The 16,944-nt window shown below is 38.4% G+C and overlaps 1 protein-coding gene across 1 annotated transcript in view; it reads left to right on the top strand.

Annotated features, from left to right (window-relative positions):
- SYT1 (synaptotagmin 1) overlaps positions 1-16,944 on the top strand; it is a 520,201-nt gene that overhangs the window by 425,016 nt on the left and 78,241 nt on the right. Inside the window, exon 9 of the mRNA XM_046646394.1 lies at positions 8,556-8,673. Coding sequence (XP_046502350.1) covers positions 8,556-8,673 — 118 coding nt within the window. The remainder of the gene's footprint in view (positions 1-8,555; positions 8,674-16,944) is intronic.

Here is a 16,944-nt window from a genome sequence, read left to right as displayed (position 1 = left end):
TTTTCTGTGCCAGGCACTCTTATAACTACTTTACTTTGCCTTACATTTTACTCCATTTCATTCATTGATTTTTGCATCCTTTACTGTGTCCCAGTGTCTAGGACAAGGCCTGGCACATAGGAGATGCCCAATAAATGTCTGTTGAATGAAATATAGTGAGTTAATGCCCACATCTCAGTCCAGTGCTCTTTCCACCACTCCGTACTGTACTTGCTCTGACTCTTAATAGGCATTTTCATTTTCTATTTTTATCATTCTTATTTTGATCTTATCAGAATATCCACTTTTCTGTTGTTAATTATTATTTCTAATAGAACTGCAAGTGTATCTTTTAATCAAAATAGAGACATATTGTGAGGAAAGTTGAAGATCTAAATCATAAAGTAGAAATCCATCTTTAACTAAATTACATAAATTTTATACTTACAGAAGAGTAACTTGGTTTAAACTGTTACCGAACTTTGCACATGCATCACTGTGTCTAGAACATTCTTGTCCTCTTCTTCACGGGGTTCACTTCAACTCTTCCTGCTGACCTTCACATCTCAGCTCAGGTATTGGCTCTCGCAGGACACTTACGTGCACCAACTTCCCATGTACACTAGCTCTGGTTCAAGGGGGAGAGCTAGAAAACCTATCTTAAAGCTACATTTGCATGGCAAGCACCCTATTTTTACAAAGAACGTGCATTTGGTGTGGCTGGAGAAATTGATAATGATTATTGGGGGTATAGTTCTCCAGTTAAAGTCCTCCTCTGTTTAGTTCTGTTACTAGACTCTGGAAAGTTTAAGTTTCTCCTCTTTGCTCCCATAGCGCTTGTACCACCTATATGGACAGTTAACACGTTATAGTGTTATTCTCTATCTAAATCTCTGTCTCTCCACTACATTCGAAACTCCTTAAAGTTATCTTATTCCTCAAAGTATCCATGGAACTTAGGGTAGAGCCTATATGGTAGAACTCAATAAATATTTTTTAATAAGAAATGAATACAAAGTTAATAGATTATATAGTATTCTCACAAAATAAGTATTCAAAGGCATACAGTCTCATTTATCTGAGCAATTTACTGTACATTTGTACACCAGGCCAGATTCCATCTTTTTAGCCTGGGTACATCCACAGCAACATGTCACACTGTGACCATCTGGACCATTAGATGTAAATACTGACTTGGCAGACAGTTCAGGGGTATGAGAGTAGTCACAGGAATAAAATGAATTTGAAAGCTACTACCACCCAAAGGATATATTTAAAGCCACCCATTCTCTTATTAAAATTAAAAACCTGCCATTGTCCCTCTTATGAGTGAAGAATATCTTAGTATTTCTACAAACAGAGAATATGCAAATAACCTGAATTTTCCTTTTGAGAGATTATTAGACTGCCATTTTTTATTTGTCACCTTTAAATAGCTCCATAACCTCAGAGAAAAACCCTCTACTCAGAGAATCTATCACCAGTTTAACACATAGAAAAATCTTAAGATTAGCATAAATAGAAAATGTCCTTTTAAAATGTCACAGCATTAAGTCAATTCAGGTACCTTTTTAAAACTCATTGAAAAGTACAGCATTTCCAACAAACATGTGAACTTAGCCCCATTTTCAAAGGTCACTAAAGTGAACCCTCTTATCACATAAAATGATGGATAGTGCTATAGAAGCCATCAAATAAATATTCATTTTAAATCAAGCTTTTTATTTATCCGTTGGAGATGACCTCTGTTCTAATATCTATAATGGTTTCAAAAAGGAAAGGTATTGCTGTAGTTGTCTATTAAATCATTAATTTGTGTCTACTCTCTTCAGTGGTTGCTTTTGAAAAAATAACAGAATTTATCATGCTGCTCAGAACAAAGGTGCTTTCTGATTGTCAGCTACGTATTCTAAAGGAGCAGGTTAATTTCTCTGAATCTCACAGTTGGAACTTTCTAACACTAACTGGCAGTTTCCACCTAGTGATCAAGGCAATTGACTAAAATAAATTATACATAAAGCTGAAATTCCTAATAGTAATAAGGCTCCTTCATGAGATAATCACAACAGCAAACGCACTTATCTGTCGCCTGCAACTCTACAGGGTGTTGAAATTATCTTATAAGAACTATACTTCCAGAAATGTTTTCATTTCTAGTTTTATGATAGGGCTAACATGGCAGTGACTATGGCACCAGGCACAAAGAAGGAGTCCCAAATAGATTCATTAGTAGGCTTTTAGATTAAACTGGAGACACTGTTGACAGGGTACTAGTGTCCATGCTGTTTATAAAGCAAAAGACTGGTGAGTTTCTCATTTCAAAACACTCAACCAATAATTATTTATGTCTTTATTATATGCCTGGAGCTAAGCATCCAAAAGGAGCATAAAATATACTCCCTACTGTTCTGGAGTTTAGCGTGAGGGAAACTCACATATATGAAAGAAATAGTAAAAAAAAAAAAAAAAAAAAATCATCTCTAGGCACCATGCTACTGTCTATAAAGCAATTACCAGCAGAAATCCATGCGGGCTAGAATAGTAAGGAGGTACTTTATTAAAGGTATGGAACTTGGAGTAAGGCTTAATGGTTAGGGGTAATTTGATTAGGCAGAAGGGACTAAAGACATTGCAGATGTGTTTCTCAATTAAGCAAAATCTGGTGATAGGAAGGAATATATCTCATAGAGACATAGTTATTGCTGTGGTGAACCCCCGGCCAGCCCCCACCAGCCCAATCTTGTACCATCTTCATAACCAAGGCATTTATTCCTCTGGGTGCCAAGAGTGTGGATGTCTGACAGCTCATAACTAAGTTCTTCCTTCTGAGCATTACCCTCAGCTGAAGAGATCCCTGGTCCACGATGTGGGGATGGCTCACATCCAAAGACTGATGGGTTATAGAGCATAAAATATCATCGCTTTTAAGAATTTGGAACATCTCTGAAGAGCTATCCCAGCTCCTGAGCTCCCCCCAGGATGGGCTGAGGCCTTCGATGTGACTGCATCCCAGCTCAACTTTGCCTGTGCAGTCCTGCTCCCTGCATTCCCCATAGATGTTGATCCAAAGGATATGCCCCAATAAACCTCCTCCTTGCAAATCTGAGTCTGCTTTCCTGGAGAACCCAACCTGTGGCAATAGAGGATACTGAAAGATCAATCTGTTTGTATTCGATAGTAGGGAATCTGCATTTATTCATTGAATAGGTGTATATGGAGCCCTACTCTGAGCCAGCCACTATTCTAGTGCGTGGAACACAGGAGAAAGCAAAACAATTCTCTTCTCTTATGGATCTGATATTCTAGTGGGGGAAACCTAAACAAACATAACAGAACTTCAAGTGATATGTGCTAGGATGAAAAAGTAGCCAGGCGAGGGGACAGGCAGTGTGCATGTTTAGGAGCAGATGAGACTTCTTTAGATAGGATAGCCATAAAAAACTCTAAAGAGGTGACATGAGCAGAGAGCCGGATAAACTTATGGAACAATTTATGGTAGTATCAGGGAAGAATATTGCAGAGAAGGAACAGCAAAGGCCAAGGCTCTGACGCAGAAGAGTGCCTGGCACGTCTTGAGAAAAGGAAGTAAGATCAGGAGAACAGTAGCAGGAAATGGAGGGGTCAGATCATAGAAGGCCTTTTAGTGTAAGGAATACGGATGATTCTAAGTGAAAGGGGAAACATTGAAGGGCTTTGAGTAGGACCATCTCATGGTCAGATTTCCATCTTAAAAGGATCACTCTGCCTTTTATGTGAAGAAGAGTCTAGAAAGGAGCAAGAGTGGAAGCAGAAAGACTATTACAGAAGTCTAGGCCAGGAACGATGACTTGGAGCTAAGGTCACTAATAGTTACAGTTTGCCTGGGACTAGAGTTTTCTCAGGATACAGGACTTTCAGGGCTAAAACCAATAGAGTCTTTTGCAAATCAGGATGGGTGGTCACCCTACTTGTACTAGAGTGAAGGCTGATAACTGGGGAGATGTGGTCAGATTCAAAATGCATTCTGAAGGTTGAGTAGGTAGTGAAGCGGAAGCAAATGGTTGGGATAGTTAAGTCAGAGGCAAAGTATAGAGCTTCTTGAAAGCCAGAAAAATAGGCTTGGACCTTTCAAAGATTAGCTGGACATTGATATGCAGTCTGCATTGGACTCTCGAGAGACTATGACTAATGAGATCTTTCATCAGACTATTTCAAAACAAGATGACCAAAGTGTTTAGAGCTTGATCTCAGAGTGAAGGTGAAAGTGATAGAGGGGGTGGTGGAGTGATGGTGTAAGGTGGTGAAGGTAGTAATGATGGTGATAGCGGCAAGTATAGTGGAGATGGAGGTCATATTTGAGGTGGAAGTGGTGAAGGTAGGGATCATGTTGATGATGGTAATAATGGGAAAAAATGAAATATAATAAAAAATATGGTTTGAGAGATTTACATAAAAAGAACTCTCAAGACTTATGGGCTGAATGACTAGAGGAAAACAGAGAGAAGGTAAGTTGCCATTGGAAACAGATTACTTAGTGAGCCAGACAGAAAGGAGTCTGGGAACGGAGAACAGTCCAGGGGAAGGTTTGGTGATGAACATCCATTTAGTTAGACATAATTAATTGAAGGTGAGAGTGGAATATCCAAGGAGTGGTCAGCTGGAATATTAGTTTGTCATTCCAGATGGCAATCTGATAGTAAAGAAAACTCATGATTTTGAGTCAAAGGACCCTGCTCCAGTTCCACAGTGAGACACCTATGTAACCTTATGCAACCTCTGAGTCTCAAAGTCTTCATTTATAAAATGGACATAACACTACCTACTTCACAGGGCTGTTAAGAAAACTAGATAGAATTGTCAAGAAGCAGTAAGGATCTGAGATACAGATTTGGATATCATCTTTCCTCACAAAATTTTCCAAGAACCCCTTTATTTTCCCTTTGCCATAACTCCAAAGAAAACTTTTTTAAAATTTAGAAAATCTTTGTTTCTAGAACTTTAGCGTCACAGATAAAATGTTTAATACTAAATGTTCATATATTGCTACTCAACCATCTTTCTTCCAAACTGACATGTAAAAACCATTAAATGAGAGTTTGATGTAAAACTGTCCACATAAAATAATCAGATCATTCCAATTCTTCCATGTAGCTGACAGATACAGTAAAACCTCCCCAGGCCAGAACAAGACTCTGGGGACAGAAGTGCTTCTCCATTCAATCACAGAAGTTCAGTGAAAGACTTTACTGAGGAAAATAAATTGTTTTCCCATGATTCATACTGGTGTGAGACCCTGAATCTAAGATTCGAGGGTAACAACATTGGCTTGTGACGTAAGCCTCAGATGTAAGCCTTGTTTCGAGTGTGGCAGAATGGAACACATCTTCAGGAGACACCAGAGCAGTCCAGAGATCTGCCACGCATGACCTTGAGGGGGCGGCTTCAGGGCCTCCCCATGGTGCACATCCTGGCTCTTCTTGCTTAACATGAACTTCAGGTTCCCACATCACCCACAACATGTGAAAAACACATTGCAATTATATTTGGAAATGTCCTAAATCAGTTAATCAAAAGTCAAACCGACATGTAGTAGAAGAAAGTTGTCCTAATTCTAACAATTTTCATTCTAAAAAATTATTAAAGCTGATTTTTAAAGAATTAGACAAAGCGTATACTTATACCTCAGATAGTTACAACTCAGAAAATACAACAAGATAAAAGTTCACATGAATTGAGTATATTCCTCACCTTTTTCTATAAAATGAGGTTTTGCTCTATCTGCTCCGATGCCATAAAGGACAGAAATTCCAGAATAAACAGTGACTAGCTTTCTAGTGACTGGCTTATAAATCCGGAAGTAATAAGATTTTAAAACACTGAAAAGTAAATTCAATTGATTAATATAAAACATGTTTAATTTGGCATACCAATTATAATTTTATGAGCAAATGAAATGTTACATGTTTAAGCTCCTAAATTAATGAGTTAAATGTAGATATATAAAGGGTGGTAAAATAAGCACTTTTCCATATTTCCCTTTCTCCAAAAATATCCATTTTGGTATTTTTTTTGTCTTTCAAACACTCATTTTCCCCTCGTCCCACAGCTTTAAAATTAACTTCGCATATTTCTCCTACTTGAGGCATGGTTTTTCAAACTCTGTAACTGATCTCTTCTGAAGCTAAATATTATATAAAATCTTTAAAATTCTTTATATATCATAAGATTGAATAATAGAAAGATAAGTCGTGACATTTCTTTATTTAAAACAATTGAGATGCCCATAAATTAGCTGTAGAATTAGATTATGGATGTCACTTAAGAGAGAGCAGTCGTGTCTGAAATGTCTAACTAGAACGATTAGAGTAACCTGGCTTCGCAACAGAGTAAGTTCCCCAGGGAGGGTATCGTGGCAAAAAGACAGAATCCTGCAAAAAGAACTCTCCTTCTAATGAGCATTTTTGAACAGCAGTTTTGTTCATTTACATTTCTCTTATCTCCTAAGGTTCGGATGAATTTGTCCACACTTTGTACTAATTTCTGATACTGACTCCCACTCTGTATTTTCAAAGACTATGAAAAGTAATTTATTCCACTAGATTCTCCTGATGTGTCAATTAACTCCTAGGGGTGAGGAGGCACTTCAGGTGAATTTAGCACATTAGGAGTAACTATTATCCACACTAATGGAAGGGAGCTATGACCTGGATAATTCAAAATGGGGGTATTATTTAAAATTTCCATTTATTTACTGTTTGAAAATGTTTGGAAAGTGATAATTCCAGCAAGAACCCTGTCTTCAAGGAGTTTACAGTTACGTGGGAAAATTAAGACAAATGCACAATAAGACAAAAAAAGAGTCCTTAACATAAGAAATGTATAAGTGAGATGACGTGAGGACTCAAGGAATGAAAGAACTGAGGCTATAAACACACATTGTGATGTTTTCAGTAAAATCATTACTTAAGCAGAACAAGGCGCCGTTTCTCCCTCTCATACACACACTGAATATACTTCTCACCTATCAATAAATCATAGAACAGGTAAATGTCCTTCCCTTTTTTAAAGATGGATATAATGAGTACCCTAAAAAAGGAATTACAGGGGCTGGCCCCGTGGCCGAGTGGTTAAGTTCGCGCGCTCCGCTGCAGGCGGCCCAGTGTTTCGTTAGTTCGAATCCTGGGCGCGGACATGGCACTGCTCATCAGGCCACGCTGAGGCAGCGTCCCACATGCCACAACTAGAAGAACCCACAACGAAGAATACACAACTATGTACCGGGGGGCTTTGGGGAGTAAAAGGAAAAAAAAATTAAAAATCTTAAAAAAGGAACTACATTTCCTTAAATTATATCTAGGCAGTTATTTCCCCACTGGAGACTATGGCTGATTTAGCACATATGTGAAATTATAGATAAGGCCAAGTACAGTCATAGTAAGAGTATAACATGTGAAGACCTGAGGATACGGCCTCCTGTGCCTCATTCTGTGTTCAAAGTCTATCTGTTGATGTGTGACACAGCCATCACCTTCTTTGGAATCAGAATTCATTTTTCTTGGGAGTGGAGAGTCATGGATACTAAGAAATAAACCCTAATTTGCCATATAGCTTATTCCCTATGTCAAAGAGCAGTCTAGAGCTCCAGCACCTGAAGAAAGCCCTCTCACCCTCTCTCTCATGCTTATAAATATGAATGCAGGAATGCTACTTGTGTTGAACAATACCATGGCTCTTAATGAGTTATCCTAAAGAGTCAGACACTTAGGGCGGAGAGCCCATAGGAGTCATTTCTGAAAAAAGTAAAAGTTCTATCTACCATCATTTTAAACTGTGAATCAGTTGTTTTAAACTGTGAATCAAATGCCTGAGTACAGGATTGGTGATTGTTGTTTGGGCTTAAAATATGGTACCACTGAAATAATATAAGGGACTCTAAGATGCTTTGTTTTGTATTACTATGTCTTTCAATTTTCCAACCTGCCATTTAGATTTTTACAAATATTAAGACAAGGAAAAAGAAAGTTAGACCTCACTTAAAATGAGTAAAACAAAAGCGCAAAAACATACTCTGTTGCCTTTCAACTACTAAGAATTCAGAATTTCTCATCAATAAATAGAATTCAGTGGAACACAAATACATTATATTTATATTTGGGGGGAAAAGACTTGTATTAGACATAATTCTATTTGAAATATAAAAAGACAAAGATTTAGGTAGATTGACTCTACTAAAAAAGTGTTAGGCTCTTCTCAAAGCTATTCAATAAAGTGATGAAATTTTGCCAAGAGCATCAGTGCTATTCAGAGCAGAGTCTCTAAAAAAGTCATCTTCGTCCCATTTCCTGAACCATTGAATTATGGATATATCTTGATGAATGTGAAAGTATAGACAAGCTATTTAAAAACTGAAATGGGTTACAATCATGCTTGATGTTACCTTAGTGAATGAAAGACCCCTGGGTAAATGCCCATGCACCTAAGGGTTTTCAAATTCAAATTGTCATAATCCTCCTCCTGAAGAATTTACAATGTGTATGCACAAACTATATTCACCTTTATTTGAAAAGTTACATATACTTCCTTACTGGTTTTCCCAGCAAGAGAAATTGGGTGACATCTGCTTCTCCCTTCGCTACGTACCCACCGCCGGCAAACTGACTGTTGTCATCCTGGAGGCAAAGAATCTGAAGAAGATGGATGTGGGTGGCTTATCTGGTAAGTCTGTGATTTTTTTTTTTTAAATGCTGTTCTATTGTGGATACTAAATGCATAGCACACATGCCTCGACTCCCCACTCCTTAACTGATCACAGTTCTCTTTCCTGCGGAGGCTGGAAGCCATCTCAGAATTCATCCCAATGAAGCGCCCCAGGAAGCCACTCTCAATTATTGCAACTGGCACAGAAGATGAAATCTGTTTTCCTGCTTCATAGCCAAAGTGTCAATTGTCAGTTCTATAGCATTGAAAGCTGAAAATTTTTGCTTCTCTTATAACAGGCAACGCTTATAACCAATTATAATTTTGTTGAGTTGTTTTTGTTTTTTAGTCAAAATTCATCCATAATATGAAAACTAGTTCTTTATCTGAGACTTATTTATTATGTATTTTATAGCCTAACATAGCTTTTAACAATACTGTTTTATTAAAGATTCAGCATTTCAAATATGTGCAGACAATAAGAACTGTTTGAAGGTAAAGCCCCATGGTAATGCGTTTATTTTCTACAGCTTCTATTGGGGGTAGGGGAGACTTTTGGATTTAAAATTCTGTGCAACCCCATCTTGGTTTTTAAAAAAAAGGTGAGTAAAGCATACCCTTCATCAAAAGCAAAGTCAACTCAAGGACTTGTCATTTCCATAGTCGGACACAATTTTTTTATTTTCTTTTCTGTGTGATTAAATCAATTACATTTTTAATTTTCCAGTAAATCATTACAGTGTGAGAAATTTTCTTGATATGCCACAAGGTCATCATAAATAGACTATAGTTACCATCGTTTGTGGCTGTTGGGAATGAGAACCAACATTACTGGCTATTTATTGTTTTCTCTAATAAAAATATTACAAACTTCAGAAGGTCACCCTAATGCAGCCTGGTGATTTTATATTCTAAAGCATAACAGCTAAAAAAAAAATGCTAAAGCTGAGTTTCCACTTACTGAACCACTAATTTGTCAAATAAATTCTCCCCTTACCTAACTTTATTTCTCTTTATTAAAAAGTCGCCTGAGGAAGCTGCGCTAATTCTTTCATGTCACCAAGACTCCATTTAATAATTTACTGATTTCAGTGCCTAATAGCGTTAACAGAGAAAATTTAGAGCGATGAGCACAGTTTCCTCTAAAAATGCAAAGAGTATTTATTGTGCCTAAGATGCAAAATACATGCACATATATATGTGTCTTACACATATACCTTTTCTAGCTCTGTCGACTGAAAATGCCTAGAAACGGGCTGTTCCAGTAGCAATGACCATCCCTAGCACTAGATATGGTTTGAAAATATAAGTTCTCACTAAAAGAGCCTGGGACTTATTAGGGAAATGGTAGATTCCAGGTGACACAAGAAGTGTACAAGACAAGCCTAGAACATCTCATCATATCAGAACGCAAGGAAGCTATCAAAGACAACCGGTGTCATGTCAAAACTTAGAAGTCACCTTGAAAAGGCTTCTACTGGCAAAGATATGATAATTTGAGCTTCAGAAATTATAACAAATGCAACGTATTTAAACCTAAAAAAACAAAAAAAGAGTATTTAATGTGCTTATAGGTGGGAAAAAATGCAGAGAAATTTTTAACTACAACAACAGTTCACTCCCAGATTCCTACTTAGTATCCTGAGGGATGACTTTGAATACCTTTGACCTCCCCCTTTCCTTTGGTTCACTAGCCAAGTACTATTACATGTTCCTTTTATCCTCTCTCACATGCTCCATTCCAAGCTCCCATGCCAACCATCTCCACACCATCTGTGTCTATTACTACTCTAGTCTTCGTCCCAGTTCATCTTATATCCTTCAGCAGAGTTCCAGAAGCAGCTTTACCATGAAGCCAGTAAAACTTTAGGGTCTCTCATTTGTTCTGTCTTCTTCCAAGGTCCTAGAAATGAGTTCCCATGGGCGTAGATAGATATTTCAACCATGATTTGTTAATCACGAATCTCTTAACATTATGGTTTCTTCTCCACTACCCATCACTTCTTGTCCAGTGGAAAGAGGCTACAGGCATTTTTGAGATTCAGCTAAGGGAAGCTGGATGTAGAAGGATATATTTACGTGCCTGGCAGTCATACCAAGCATCGTTACGTTATCGCTAGCCATCCCAGTGAAGGAAGCACTTCTGGGATGACTCCTAGCACCCTCTGGGCTTACTAACTCAGCATTGTGACGTGAAAGGGGCAAGGCCAGAGGTATATCTCATTTAGTATTCATACTTTTATATTCCTTTTCTTTTTTATTCTACTTTGTTGTCTTTTTTCAAATGTCAAACTACATTTAGTAAAAATGCCTAGTTTATTGAAACTAAAGTGGGCTGTTTTGCTAGTGTTTAAAATCATATTAGCTTCAGGACTCACACAACCTATGTTCACCTCTACTTTTGAATTACCTGGAATGATTTTAATTGTCAAATATTAAGTAAGGAGACTGGAAGGTTAAATATCCTTAGAGTTGCAATCTTAAGGGCTTCCTGCTGCCTGTGAGATTAAATCATAATCACTCTAATCATTCAGGTCTACATAACGCAGATACTTTCAGACTATGTCCCATCAAATCTCTATATTTTAACCTAATTGACCAGCACACTGTTCTCCAAATAGGCTATGTAATTTGCTGCCTCCATTCTTTGCTTAAATCATTTCCTTCATCTGGATTCTCTTCCTTCCAACAATGTCTAGCTAAATGCCGTCCATTCTTCAGGCTCAACATAAGTCTTATTTCCTCCACCCATTTAACAAATATATATTGTGTCCCTACTTTGTGTTAGGCATTGTTGTGAAGCTAGGTTTACGTCAGTGGACAAGACAGCCCAAAGACCCTGCCCTCGTGTAGCTTACATTTTAATGTGGGAAGACAAACAGGAAGCCAATAAATAAGAAAAGCATATAGTATGCCAAGAGGGGATAAGTGCCACGGAGAAAGCAAAGCAAGGAAGTCGGAGAAGGAATGTTGGGGAGTCGTTTTAAGTGGGGGAGTCAAGGAAAGACTTGTGGGTAGGTAACATTTCAGCAACAACCTGGAAGAGGCAAGGAAATAAGCCAGGGGGTTCTGGGAGAGAGGACATTTTAGGTGGTGGGGCTCCAGGAAGCCTTTTCTGATCTATCCCTCTAGAACACATTTTTGCCTTTTTTAAATGCCAATAGCAGTTTGTTTACACACTCCAAACATCACGCTTCTCCCTCACTAGACTGTGCTCTGCATTTATATCTCCCACAATGCCCCACTGACTGGTAGCACTGAACATAGCTGCTGAATGAATAATGTATTATTTACAAGGAGCTATGGCCTGAAAAAACAAGCCTTGCATTTCAAATTTGTTTAACCTACTTACCATTAAAATAACTTTAAGCTCTTGACTGGTCTGTCTCAAAGTAAGTTGACCTATGTCTGAGGAGACCAAAGTTATATCATGAGATCATTCCAGGTAATTCAAATGCCAAACTATATTTGCTGGAAAAAGCTAGTTAATTAGAACTAAAGTGGGTTGTTTTGCCAGGGTTTAAATTGCATGCTACCACTACGAGCAGTTTGACACTGGACAATTTATTTAGCTTTCTAAGCCTCAGTTGCATTGTCTATAAAGTGGGAGTAATAAGAGAGCATTGTTTATAAAGTTATTGCAAGAAATAAGTGAGAGCACAGGGTCTGGCACACCTAAGCGCCCACTAAATATTATGGTAATTATTTCTATCAGTAAATTCATCAAATTTTGGACTACATATGAAAAGTGTGAAAGCAATCAATGGACAGTTTAAGCAACTATGTGATTCAATGGGGAAAAAAGTTCATTTGCTTCACAGGATTGGCTGGTCAATTCAGGCAAAACGGTATCAGTAGACTTATGTTTTGCATACTCAACAGTGAATTAAGACAAGATATGGAATTAATCCACAAAAAATATTGAAAAAAATTATTGGAAACAGTTTTAAAATAATTTCTTACACTCTCCAACAAGGTCAGCCTATTTCTTTCCTACTGTGTTCATTCAAAATGCATTGCACAAAGATTTTGCCCCATCATATACCCATATAGCAAGCCATGCAAATCCCAACCTTTCTTACTTTACAGTGACAAATTTAATAGGACCTTCACATCTCCACAGCAGACCCTTGCACTTGCATGCTTAATATTCCAACTCTCAAGTATTTGCAAGCAACAGCTAGTGTTTCTGACTCTAGCTATTTCCATTGAAATCTTGAATCTTGCAGGCTGCAAGACTGTTCTTCAGGGAAAAGTTGGTGCAGTAGGAAATGAGTAGCTTTTTTGCCCTGTACTTGGAGAAAATAAAGCCCTCTGCCTAGTTACCACATTTCAATATCTTCACTGCCTTTTATACATCTGCATGTTTTGAGTAAATCATCCTTCAAACAATAAACATGTTTTCTCTTTGTGAAAACTGAGGAAGAATATGAAGAGTGTCTTAATCCATCAGGCTGCTATGACAGAATTCTAGAGACTTGGTGGCTTATAAACAACAGAAATTTATCAGTTCTGGAGGCTGGGAAGTCCAAAATCAAGGCACTGGCAGACTCAGTGTCCTCTGAGAGCCCACTTCCTGGTTCATAGATAGCTACCTTTCTGTTGTGTCCTCAGAGGGCAAGGGAGCTCGCTGGGGTCTCTTTTACAAGGGCGCTGATCCAATTTATGAGAGCTCCACCCTCATAACCTAATCACCCCTCATAGGTCTCACCTCCAAATACCATCACATTGGGGATTAGGTTTTAACAAATGATTTTTGGGGAGACACAACATTCTCTCTATAGCAAAGAAATTGAAGATGTTAAAAAAGTTGAAGATTGCTGTCGGTGTCGCAATCCAATGTACACATCAGGATAGATGCGGAGAGGGCTGATGGCCACTCTGAGTTTATTGTAACCAGCGTTTCAATATATACATAGCTTACATCTGTTAAACCTCTGGACAATGTAATTAGCGAATGCCGAGAATTCTTAGTGATTTCTCAAGGACCCCTCCCTCGGCCTCTGTTTTGATATTATTATGTTATCGCTGTGTTCATATATTTTATCTCGGAGCATGCAAGAGCTCCTAGGCAACGGCCCCTCCTACTCCCGATATAGTGTCTCCATCTGTGCCCCCGGGCGACCAGCGCCTGGCTTAGGTTGCCTCCCCCTGGAGATCTTACCCGTCATTGGCTAACCAGCCTTTTCACCTCCAGGTCACAGTTTGTTGGCAAGCCTTTTCTGGTGATTATTAACCCTTCCTGCATCAGGGGCGGCTACAATTGCCAAAGGTGTGAGGTTGTATGTCTTGCATTTTTGAGCTGTATAGTTTTGATACTCAAGTTTATACCTGTGCAGAGCATCAAGTCAGAGAGTAATTAGATACCTTGCTCCTAATTTAATTTCTTGTCCTTGTTTATGTCACAACAAAAATGACTTGCCTCAATTATTTTCTTTTTGGTTATTCCAGAAATTTGAGACTTCTGAGTACAGTTTTAATGAGTAATGTCAAAACAGTAAGTTTAGTTTGGGCTTTACAGCACAAAGTAAATAAAATTCTGAAAGTTTTCGCACTGAAGGATATAGCTGTTTGAAGCAGGAAAGACGAAACTTCTGAATCAGCAAAATGGCAGTGATTGTAAGCCTTTAACTTTTGATTAGCTAGAAATTCTATTTTTCAACTTAAATCAAAAAATTATTTTTAACTGTTAAGAAGTCATATTATCCCATAGATATAGAAAACTTTCTAATTTAGAAATCCTTTCTAACTTGTTTTTTTAATGTGGTCCTAATGATTGTCCTGTGAGGTAGTTTCTGAAGGTAATATTTTCAGAAATTTGAAGCTCAGAAACATAAGATAATGTACATAAATTGTACTGCTCCACGTCCATAGAGGCAGGCATTCGATGTGGTAATTGCTTTTGTTGTTACTGACATTTAGAGTCACCTGATTTGTAGTTGGTGAGCTGAGCCTTACTCCCAGGTCCTCTCATTCCCAATGCAGAACCCTCTCCAGTACACCTTTCTGCCTTCCCCAAACCCACCACCTTCAAATGGGAGAAGAAGGATTCTGCAGCTCTAACATGCTCAAGGTGCCTCCCCGCCTGGAGCTGAAACACCAAGATGAGGTCCTCAGGGTTAGTCAGGCTAGAAATGGAATCTTCAAGGACTGTTGGAAATTGGCACATTCTTGAAGACTGCAGAAATGTCCATATGTGTAAATCTCTATGAATACTCCCTGTCAAATAGCTCCCTGGCACTCCCTATCTTTTCTTCCCAGAATCACAAATTGACTTTTTTGCCTCACTTGTGACTTCCGGCAGATGTCTCTTCTTGCCTGGCCTGGGATGAAACAGAATGCAGTCTCATAGACCGTTCCATTTCCCTCTTCCCCTGAAGCTAGCACACAGTCCTTTTGAATTTTTCTACATGCTTGTACTGCTCAGAACCATGGCAAATTGACAAGGGTAAAATTTGGCAGCCCTGCCCCCTTGATATGGTTTGTATTCAGCTAAATCATGAAGGGAACAACAAAAGATGTCGAGCATGATGGCAAGAAGGTGCTGGGACTGAAGTGATATGCCTCTATTCCAGCAGTCTCCTGACATCAAGGAGCTAGAGAGGTGGCTAGGAGGTGGGATCAGCTCAGGGACGTCCCGAGGGCTGATAAGCAATAGTGGTTGGAGAAAGTGTAATTGAAAGTGTTTTCCCTCATCGTCTTTTTCCCTTTCACTTTCCACCACCCCAAGTCCCATCCTCAGTCTTCTTCCTGGCCATCTCCAGTCCTCACTCATCGCTGTGGAACTGTACTGTGGAAAGCAAAGTGTAGGACTGTGGAGACGGTCCCCCAAAGCATCTATGTCTCCCAAACAAAGGGCAACGAAATTCACAAATGGCAGGCGCTACTTGAGGGAGATGATGGGGGCAGAAAGAGGACTGGTGGTAGTGAAGGATTCATCATCTGTGTCTGTCAGACTGCCCGTGTGGATGAGGGACAGACCCGGGCCAGTAAGGTTGACCTTGCCCACCCACCTAATCCTCCCATCACACACACTCCCTTTCTATAAAATGCAATTTTTAAAAATTATTCATGGGTTTGTGTTCTTCTTTCTACTGTCCTAGAAATACAACTTGGGAAATACAGTCAATTGCAATATTTGAAGTCATCTCAGAAAGAGCAACCTATCTAACCTTAGGGAACCACTAGATTCCACACGGAAACCATGAATCTGCGGAGACAGATCATTCTTTCAGGCAATATTTATCAAGATGTGATATTCTACCTGCATCAGAATCATCCAGAGTCTGTGTTAAAATTTAGGATTTTCAGGGACCACCTCAGACTGTAACTGACTTTCTAGAGGTGGGAGCCTGGAAATGACATGTTAAACATCCCCCCACTTTATTCTTATACATCTTAAATTTGAAAACTACACTTTATAGAGGGCATAGAGAGTGTTATTTGAAGCTACGGTGGTCATCATATTGCAGTATATAAATGTATCAAATCAACACATTGTACACATTAAACATATAGAATGTTATATATCGATTATATCTTAATTTAAAAAAAGAAAAAAGAAAATTACAGTTTAGAGATTTAATGCTACATCATAATTTTAGCTGAGACCCAGGTCAGCCAAATTCCAAGTTAGGACTTTTTTGGTCAGTGATATAAAATACATCCTTTGTCTTATATTCTGGAACTTTGTTAAGTTCTATTTTTTTCTACCAGCCCAGTATCCTCCTTCCTGAAAAACACCTTGCCTACGTGTCTAAATTATTTTTTCCTTCAGTGTCTTCCACTGAAAAAAAAATTAAATCAGTAGACTGTTCCTTTCTACATTCATGACCACAACCCTTATCTGTCCTTCCACTGGTGCTGAAAGCATGACAAAGAAAACCACTCCAAATTCAACTGATTCCAGCTAAAAGCCACTAGTCTGGGAGCCAGGCCAATAAATAAAATGGTAAAAACTTATTTGAGCCAATTAGATAGGGATATGCAAATTAATTGGCCATGATATCAGGGTCAAGCAATAATATGCAAATAAACTGGCATCTTATTGAGCTAACAGGACAGGAATATGCATAATAAGTTGGCTGTGATGTCAGAAGTTTTCATCACAATTTTAGGCTTGAATATAAGATTTTGTGACACTTCAAAATGCTTAATTATGGTATTGGTAAGTAATCTGAATCCCGAAGATGTGAACAAATTGGTCTAAAACAGAAATGACAAATCTGTAAACTGGATCATCCTAGAAATTGAGTTACTAAAAAAGATTACAGCCAAGCCGAATGTAAG

This window comes from Equus quagga, chromosome 19 (assembly GCF_021613505.1).
Source record: "Equus quagga isolate Etosha38 chromosome 19, UCLA_HA_Equagga_1.0, whole genome shotgun sequence".
Classification (NCBI taxonomy): domain Eukaryota; kingdom Metazoa; phylum Chordata; class Mammalia; order Perissodactyla; family Equidae; genus Equus; species Equus quagga.
The sequence above is the reverse complement of the archived record's forward strand: the minus strand, read 5'-3'. Positions and strand labels throughout refer to the sequence as shown.